Source organism: Berghia stephanieae, chromosome 4, assembly GCF_034508935.2.
Source record: "Berghia stephanieae isolate SIO BIC M18660-M18661 chromosome 4, UCSD_Bste_1.3, whole genome shotgun sequence".
Lineage (NCBI taxonomy): Eukaryota > Metazoa > Mollusca > Gastropoda > Nudibranchia > Aeolidiidae > Berghia > Berghia stephanieae.
In genome coordinates this window covers 84,243,296-84,253,574 of record NC_088363.1, presented here as the reverse complement: position 1 = coordinate 84,253,574, position 10,279 = coordinate 84,243,296, and the positions used below count along the sequence as shown (strand labels likewise).

The following is a 10,279-nucleotide window of genomic DNA, read 5'->3' as shown; positions in this document are numbered from 1 at the left end:
AAAACACCGTTGACCGAAAGTGATGAGTGGTTATGTAACACCAAAAAAATGTGGTCTGGACCACGAGGTCTTGTAAGTAATGGCTGCATCATTGTTTCAACGTTCATGAATTAATTGAATGAATTAATTAGTCTGGACTCGCAATCCAAAAAACGAAATTTGTGTTTTAAATAAAAAGAATACATCAACGTGTTCGTCTCATTGAGATGTAAAAATGATATAAAAATATAAAAATTCGGCCGGTAAATAAAAAAGTTGCTAAAAAAGGTTAAAATTAAAAAAAAATACAATTTAAAAAATCAAATTTATTCGTAAAACAGTTGGTTTTCAACCCATTTTCTGAAATAAAGACCAATGTTTTTCTTTTTTCAAGCTGATTTCAGAAATGTGACTTTCAAATTCCTCATAATTATATTTTTTACTTTTAGATTATAGCTATTTGGCCAACTAAAAAGGTGTTAGATTTTTTTTTTTTTGCATAACAGAAGCGTAATACATTGACTGTCGACCGAGTAAAGAGCCTGTGATTGGTCGAAGACTTTGGGACACTTGGCTCACAATTCTACACGAATAGATGGTGGTGGTGGATCAAAATTAATCTCGAACGTTTTGATGACAGACCATTGAATGGAATTCACTTCCACTGCCAATCAGACTTAAATGCAGCGTGTATAAATTCAAAATAATCTGAAAACTTATCTCTTTGGGAAGTATTTATATTGCATTATGTAGGTAATTTTTGCCAAGTGCGTATGTGCATTATGCACGTCAAGATGTATATATATATATATATATATATATATATATATATATATATATATATATATATATATATATATATATATATATGAGTGTTGGTGGGTACTTGTAGGTACGAACGTGTTCGATAATATTGGTTCGAGCTAATATAAAATATAAATAAAGTCACTCACATATTTTTGGCCGATACACGTGTTTCGATGATCTCCATATCAATTATCCCATCGTCCAATTTTTAATCGCCATGCCACTGTCCTTGCATAGTGACAATAGGTCAATACAACAATCCGTATAGATACACTCTAAAGGATGCGTTTCTCCCAATAACACGAATGATTGAGATTAATCGAGATTTTAAAAAACGTAATTCGATGGTCTACAACACTGCGGACACGCAATTCTTAATCAAATTGTCACAAAAACGTGTTGTTGATGTAAAAATTACGATAAATATCGGACTGAAACCCCGTTAAAAACAACCCGAACACCCCACAATTCAAGAAACGAAGGTTTTAATTGCATTTTTCTAGGACACCATGAATCATGAATCCAAGACCTATTTCTTCACAATGCCAACAAAGGTGCTGCAAGCTGTCTTCAAGGAAACGACATCTTGAGATTTTTAAATTATATCCAATTTAGTCCCAAATTAATTACATCAATAAATCAAAAACTAGATTTTGAAAAAGTCTTTAGTTTTTAAAATGGCAATAAAATTATTCTCATTTTTTTTTTAACGCGAACTGATCTATTTATCCATGTTTTTACTATCTATTTATTCTCCACAAGGCATCTTGATAGCCTGTAAATAAACCCGAACTTGAGGCTGAACACGTAATTTGTGTTTGTTGACAACATCCGGTTCACCCCACATAATAACAGCCTTAAGTTGTATGCCAATTATTCATAAACTTTACATATGATTTATTGTTAAAAATAACCGTTCATCATGGTCAGATGATCATCATTCCCGTTACAGACCAATGCCATCATTTTATTTGATATATTCATGGTGACTTACCGATTGTTGGAGATTTTTTTCTTGACTGGATGACTTGTGCTGTTGAAAAGAAGTGAAATGTTTTAATAAAATATGAAATGTGAAATTCTGCAAATTTCTAATTCCACATTTCCCTGATTTGCCATACTCTATACCAGCGGTTCTCAACCCTAGGGCTGGGGTACCCAGTCCATACCCCCCCCCCCCCCACCACCATCCCGCTTTTTCACCTTTTGCTTGATACTAATACTCTGTATGGGCGCTGTTTGTGTCGTGCAATGCTCGAACCCTCCGACATATGGAATTTATTAGATTTTCATCGTAACCTTCGGTCATTTCATCAAAAACATACAACATCAACAATGTACTAGCAACGTCACCAGCACGAGATAGTATAACAACGTGCTTCTCTCGTGTTTGATCGATGTTGTTATCTGCTACACTGAGTCCACCATTGATTCTCACAAGAGATGTATTTTGTTCTGCGATGATTCCACCTCGAACCACTAACTCGCGGAAGGCGAGGACGAGAGACGCATGCGCACAACCAATATGACGTTCTCTCTCTAATAACTTTTCCGCCGGTGACGTCACAGACTATGGATGACGTCCAATCAAGGGACGCTACTCTTCCGCTAATCTCATTCCCTATTAATAACTGCCTGAAATTTTCATTTTGGTATCTCTCCCCCTGCGCGTCCTTAGCATCTCAACCTTCGACCCGCTGTTCCTATTTCAAATGTGGCTTCATCTTTCCACAACACGTTTGACTACTGATTACGAGTCCATCGAACGTGTTCCTGCACCCGTCAAAATCTTGTTGTCATGTGCGATTCTGCTAATGAAAGGTGGCTGACAGATCAATACACTGTTAGCCCCCCCCCCCCCCTCCCCGATTGATTTAATCGACGGATCACTGATTGTTTACTAATGGTCATTTCCTTTGCAGTGTCTGATGCTTATTTCAAGAATTTCTCTCATGTATTGAGCTTTTTCTTTTTAAAGAGCTTTTATATAGGGCAATATCCACTAAACGTGCTCAAAGTGCTTTACAAGGGGTCCCTGGCCAACAACTTCCTGTCCAATATGTCCACGCTGTGGGCAAGAACCCGAGACGGCAGAGCATCTAGTTGAAAGGTGTGTTGTGACGATGCTACCAGGCGGGTTTGCGACGGTGCACGAATGCGGACCGGACTTTGCTGATTGGGTCGATCGTCATAACATAATAGTGTGAACCATAAGAGGCTGCTGCCAACAGCAACATTTAACATGTAGGACGGGACATGACGCCTGTTAGGCGATATTACAATTTTTTCGGACAGAGAGAACGCTGTTAACTGCCAGGTACTCATTTTACACCTGAGTACGGTGAGAGAATGTTAGTCAAGAGCCTTCTCCAAGGACTCAAATATGCGCCGAGCGAGTCTCGAACCCAGGACCTTCCGATCCCAATCATCAGAGATCTAGATATAAATCGACAATTACATGGTAAACAGGAAGTGTATAATGCAAGGAAATCGAATTGATTATTAGCGATAAAAGTAGCGACTAATATTTTATATTTAAAAAATGCCTAAAAAATTAAACCAGACAGCATTCTTGCGGAGGGGATTTTTCATGGATCAGTTTTGAATAGCTCTTATGATCAATGCAAAGAATATTGGTACTAAAACACTCAGAATTTTATTGCAATTCGATTGGTGTAATTTACAGATACATATATAACTGATAAATAATTAAAATATAGTATACGTACATATACACTGAATATCGCCTTTCAGGTTGTTTTGCTAGTCATAGACTATTGTATATAGACATCATAAAAAATTCCCTCATGAAATATAACCTCCAAGTCAATGCCAATAAAACCGAATTTACAACAATATCGAGGAACAAAGAGGAATGGAAAAGAACAAAGAAAGTCGGCTCACTAATTGGAGACACCGAGGATGTACAAAGAAGAAAACAGCTATCAAACGCCGCACTCAGTAAACTCACCAATGTATGGATTAGAGGTGACAAGTCAAGAGAAAAACCAAACTGAAACTGTACCGTGCTGTTGTAAAACCGGCACTTCTGTTTAACTGTGGCACTTGGGCGTTGACAAAATCCGAAGAAGAACATCTGGATGCCTTCCATCGCACACAGCTAAGAAGGGTACTGGACATCAAATACCCAAAAAAGATCTCAAATGAATCACTCTATAAGATCACAAAAGAAAGACCAATCTCCCTTGACATTTTACAACAACGATGGCAACTTTTCGGTCACATACTACGCAGGGACAAAAACATACCAGCTAACCAAGCCATGTCGGGATACTTCCAAAAACACGGGAACCTTTTCAGAGGAAGACCGATCACAACACTCCCTGTGATCCTAAACAAAAACCTCACAACACTTGGACAAAGCATTAGTCTCATAACGGCAGGTGACCTTGAAAATCTGAGAACCCTAGCAGAGGACCGGCAATATTGGAGACACCTCACACAGGAAATACTGGAAACAGCCAAGGCGACCCGATCTTTCGGTCGAGACGCGAAAGGCATCTAAGTCAAGTAAGTCAAGTCAAGACTATTGTAATTCTGTAGTACAATACTACATACAGCGCTACACCACAAGGACTCACTTTTTTATTGATGTCAAGCGATATTGAGTTTGTTCAGTGACCAATTGGGTGAGAATTATCATAAAAACTCTGATCCTAGAGTTGTGTTCTCGGAAGGGAGTGGGGGAGGGGGGGGGGGGGGGGACTTCGTATACATTACCTCTTGTATCAGGTGTTACAGGCAGTGACGGATATCTTAAGAATGTTAGTGTAAAAATGTCGCCAGGCTTGCACTGTGTGGAATGAAAATTTGGTTCCCTGTGCTAGGAGAATAAATCGAGCATTGTGAGGCACATAAAGCATGGTGAATCCGTGGTAATGCTTTATAGAATTGTTTATATTTATTTATATATTTATTCATGGTGCTGCATAGTCTCACCTGTCTGTCATTCCTATTTATGTGATTCGATTGGGCAAGAAATGAGATGAAGAGATCAGTGATTTGTCTGGAGAGAAATCCTGGAAAATAAAAGGAAAAAATCAATGATATTTACACCCTTGTGCAAATTAGTTCTGACATTTAGCAGAAGTATATAAAACTAACTCTTTTGAGAGATTACTGATTTCAGATCAAATTCATTGCCCCCATGTGTGCTCTGTGCATCTTTAGAACCTCATGTGACCTGCATTGACTCGATGCTGTTTTGGCAGCTGTCGGTGATTCAGCAGTCATTGAAATATCCTTGAAAAAACTACCTTCATGAGTTCTCTAGGGTTGTCCAGTCATGATTATGGAGGCGCTGCTTAATGATATCCACAAATCCTCAATGGGATCTATATCTGGACAGTTGCCCGGCCATTCTAGAACATTCCGATGGTTTTCTCTGAAATAGTCATTGACCTACTTGGCTGTATGACAAGAAGCAATGTTTTGCTGGAAAATCCAGACCAATTGGGATACTTGCTCCTCATATTGATATTGTCTAAAACACATAAGATATTTGTCAGTATTAATCTTACAATCTACTCGGTAGACGCCACGGTAGCAAAAGGACCTCCAAAACAAACATGACTTCTACTGGGTATGTTGCTGTTTGGTGAATATGGTCACTTTTCAATATTTTAGAAACGAATTTTATGTCTTGTTCCTTACACTAGAAAAGGGGTCTCATCACTGAAAATTACTTTTTCAAAGTCATCTGGGCTCCAATCCTTGCATTAATATCGTCTTTTTCATCATTGGTCGTTTTAAGAGTTGCTTCTTTTACTGGGCAGTACGCCGGATGACCTGGTGCAAGAAAACATCTTCTGTAAGTGCTGGATGAAATAGTGACAATCCGAATCGCTCTCCCCGCTCATCTACGTCAATGTACTTGAACCGTTTGATTCCTAAGTCGAATTTTTCACGACGTGCTTTCACATCTTCTTGACACCGTAATTCTCAGTCCTCTTTTAAAGCCTAATTAATTGATGACAGATTATTTCCTTTCAGTCTTCTGTGAGTGATTTTATTGATTTTGTTGAATGATAAATATGAACGCATGTGCATATATGCATAAGCGCTTCCGAGCACTTTTGGTGGAAAGGGGCGCTATATAATTTATTATTATTATTATTATTATTATTATGATTATTATTATTATTATTATTATTATTATTATTATTATTATTATTATTATTATTATTATTATTATATTATTATTATTATTATTATTATTATTATTATTATTATTATTATTATTATTATTATTATTATTATTATATTATTATTATTATTATTATTATTATTATTATTATTATTATTATTATTATTATTATTATTATTATTATTACATAACTGTCGAAGCATGCCATATGCTTTACTGCTAGTATGTTGAATCAGTATCAGCATGGTAAACATATCAAATACCAGTCACTTCTAAACACAGCCTTGAATTACGGGCTCACGAAAAAATACCCCCTCCTAAAAAAAAACATTTAAAAAAAACGAAAAAAAAACAAAAACAAAAAACCCCACACAAAACAGAATAACAAACAAAACAACCAACAAAAAAATAAACAAAACAAACAAAAACGTGTGAATCTCCTTCTACGAAGACAAAGAAGAAGAACATCATATTTTCCTGTAAGACCAAGTCAAGTCAAACACAATGTATGACCTTTGCAAATCTTTTCGATGTGATTTTTTATAAAGAGGAACACTCTTGCATTTAAGAAAACCATTTAGAATTGGAATTAATTGGTTTTGATTGAACATAAGATACTTGACATGTCTGGGCCCAATTTCATGTAGGCGGACCAGATATAGATATTTACTAGTCTAGTAAATGACTTGCTAGTCTTAAGCCTAAGCGGAGCAAGTGACTAAAATAAATCGGATTTTATGAATGTTTTCTCGTGTCTGACTAGCTAGGCTCTTGCCTGGAAGTGGGCGTTGTAAGGACGATGACCAATTCAGCTATTTCATGCAGATAACACCACGCTTTCTCGTACACGGTGGTAGATAAGATACCAGCCTTCATACTTTCAACGCAAAAGATTTTCAAAGAGGAAATTAGCAACATATCCGGTATAGATAATATTTCGTTCCGTTTCATATTTGAACTTACTTTTGCTATGATGAATCAAATCACGTGACATTGACCAGACTACAATGATGTCCATGGTCGACTGTCAATTTTATATTTAGTCCAATGAAAGTTCCAAAGAAACTCAAACAAATTGAACCAAAAATACCCACCAAAAAAAACAAAAAACAAAAAAAAAAAAAAAAAACAAAAAACAAAAAACAAAACAAAACAAAACAAAACAAAACAAACAAACAAAACAGAAAGTGTGTTCTGATTGATAACATTATTTCCATTAGTTACAATGCCAGCAGAATGACTTTTGTCTCCATTTTACTTTCTAATCGTTTTTTTGTTGTTGTTGTTTGATGCAAACCCCCTTCGATTTCGAATCTCCGTTCACTTGCAACTCGCGAGCCGATTAGATTCCGTTTTCTTTAGTTTTTACTAACAAAAAATGTGTATTTTCTTTTAGTTTTTTTCAAAAGCAACAGGACACTTTTTGCCTCTGTCATTTGTAACCGACGTATTTTCTTCGAATCGAAGCTCTCAATCTAAAAATAGCTGCTATCTTGTCAACGCTATGATGTATCCTAGTAACTAGTCTCAGACTAAGCTTGATGTCGGGCCTCAGTAAATGACGAAAACTTGGCCAAACTTAGTCCGAAGGTGCCGGGATTTTAGTCTGGGACTTGCTTAGTCGGCTCTCAGAGACTAAACGCTAGTCGCGTTAATAAAAACGGGCCTTAGACTGATGGCTTGTCGTTTTCTTTCTTGCTTTTTTTTGATATTTCAAATTTAGATTTACCAGGGTAGGTTCCTTACGCTTCATAGTGGATCACATAAATCCAATTTCATTTGTTTACATAACTCTCTTTTTCTCGGTGAATGGAATATTTTATATTCCTGATGACCTTGAACTTCACAAAAAATTGACATTCATGCCAGTAACTATGAACATTTTTTTCGGAAAACAGAATTCTAAATGAAGCTAATCAGGAATTAACCAGTAGATTTTTGACCAATCAAAACATTGATTTTGTGACACACCTTCACGCGTGCTCCGACAAACATAGTTGGTTGTTTATACACAGTTACGTGAATGAAATCGACTCTCTCTGATCGTTGTTAACGTTTTTATAGCGCCAAATGGGTGACTAGTTGTCACACGATTTTCTCGATCATGTTATAAACGTATAAGATTACACATGGTTTTCTATGTTGATTCTATTGGCGGTAGAACAGTGGGATATTTCACTGAGACATATAGATAGTATGCGCTTGGCTAAGAAGCTCATAACATTGCCATCCGGAAGTATGACGGTCCAACACACAAAACTGTGTGTAACCATTAACTTTTATAGTCTGGTTCATACAGTTTAGTGAGAATCACTCACAAACGCGGATTGCAAAATACAATAACAAAAGCTTGAGTGACGTCATCACCAAGTGGTCAAACACGATTTTTACACAATTTTTTTTTCAGTTTGCACCACAATAAGAAATCGACTCTGTACAAATATTTTCAGCAATCACTCGTATAGAATTATGATTTTAATGACAAACAGAGACATATAAGTATCACTAGCCATTCACATGAAAATAATAGTATTAGATATCTCTCAACTCTCTTATTAGTAACACGATGGAGATTATTCGGATACGAACTTAGCAGAGACAATATATTCCATCAAACAAAGCCATGAATCATGAAAGCAGTCTTTACACAACCAGGTCCAAACAAGTATCGGGGCAGACCAACAGGCAGACCAACAACACACATTTACACGGTATTAAACAGAGACTTAAATCGCCTCGAGAACCATCAAAGATCTTGCAGATCTACGGTCCCTCACATAGGATAGAGATGGATGGAGGGAATTCGTCAACAGATTTAAAGAAGCAGTCGAGGTGTCCCAGTCTGTTGGTTAGGAGGCGGACGGCAATAAGTGAAGTTAAGTCAGATAACAGGTCGTAAATTTACACCAGAGAATGGAAAGAAATTATGAGCGCAGAGTCTGTTCTGGTGACTCAAATATTCAGCCGTCCACAGCGGAATCGAACCTTCGACGTACAGGATGTGGACATGGATGAGTACGGAAAATCGAATAATTTTAAAGGCTAAGACGCATGTTTTAATATGTCTCAATAATCATTATGACCATATATCTTATTAATTTGTCTTTTGAAACTCGCAATGTAAACTTCTTTCGTCTTTTAAAATAATCTGGAGCCAAATTTCTACCACATCATTGTCATAATATCATTTATAAAGAATATTATGCTGTATGACAATTTGAATTTTAAGCTGTACGAGTTTGGGGCATGAGCGTTAGTGTTTGGGGCATGAGCGTTAGTGTTTGGGGCATGAGCGTTAGTGTTTGGGGCATGAGCGTTAGTGTTTGGGGCATGAGCGTTAGTGTTTGGGAAGTGGAGGGGGGGGGGTAGTGGTCATTTATTTCGTTTATACTATGTGAACAATATGCTCGGAGGGGGGGCAGGGTTGTCTTATTCGTTTATCATATGTAACGATATTCTCACAATATTCATAAACCAATCAGACGACGTTAAATAATTCAGTTGCTGAATTAAACAGTGGAGAGTACAGTTCGAGGCCATCCGAAAGCTCCATGTGCCAGGGGAAACAATCCTAATATTCCCTAAGGGAAAATAAAACCTCGTACCTTTAACTTACCCTTATAGGAAAAACAAACACCCTAGGACTTTCACTAACACCTATAACTAACCCTAACAAAAAAGATCCTCCGATCTCGAGCTAAGCATAAATAGAAAATTAACAAAACCCTAGGTCTGCTTTGCACTATCTTTCAATATTAAAAAAAAAAATGGCGGCGAATAACTAAAATAATCGTCATATTATGAAATTTTAAACTTTCACTGATTAATCTATCAAGTTATGTTCAGGCGTTTTAAAAAAATGCTAGATACTATCTATATTGACAAATTGAATAGAAAATCGCCTGGCGAAAGATCCACGGAGAAAATATTAATTGAAGGAGATGCTAGACCGAGGAGCTTTCGGAAGGCTCCTTTCAGTTAAGCGAATCGGCAATTAGAGCTGTTAGAATTTGAGGTAAAGAAAAACAGGTTGGATTTGGGGCGACTTTTACCATGGCCTTATAAGGGCAAGGTATATCTACCTAGATAAAAAGATTCAAATGCCGTCTGGGTCTGAATTTTCCTATGAACGAGAATGAAAGTTTGAATAGAAGGACAGGTTAGGTAAATAGTTTACTAGTATATTATTTTATTAAAGATAGAACACCGGACACTCACCAAAATAGCCCATACATTTTAGAGCGTCATATATGATAATGAGGATCTAGATGTTAATACAAACACATTGTTTCTTGTTCTCTCTTGTGGAGTGTTTCCCAGCCATGC

At 36.7% G+C, this 10,279-nt stretch overlaps 1 protein-coding gene across 2 annotated transcripts in view; it reads right to left on the bottom strand.

The window, feature by feature from the left end:
• The window catches only part of LOC144971416 (serine/threonine-protein kinase DCLK2-like), a 62,577-nt gene extending 52,298 nt beyond the window's left edge, over window positions 1-10,279 (bottom strand). Inside the window, exons 1-3 of one of the 2 annotated variants that reach the window (XM_078912284.1) lie at window positions 10,172-10,279; window positions 4,747-4,826; window positions 1,781-1,819 (exon numbers count right to left, since the gene is read on the bottom strand). In XM_078912284.1, coding sequence (XP_078768410.1) covers window positions 1,781-1,819; window positions 4,747-4,757 — 50 coding nt within the window. In that variant the 5' untranslated portion in view covers window positions 4,758-4,826; window positions 10,172-10,279. Of the gene's footprint in view, window positions 1-932; window positions 986-1,780; window positions 1,820-4,746; window positions 4,827-10,171 lie in introns of those variants that run through there. The other variant, XM_078912285.1, reaches the window with a different exon arrangement.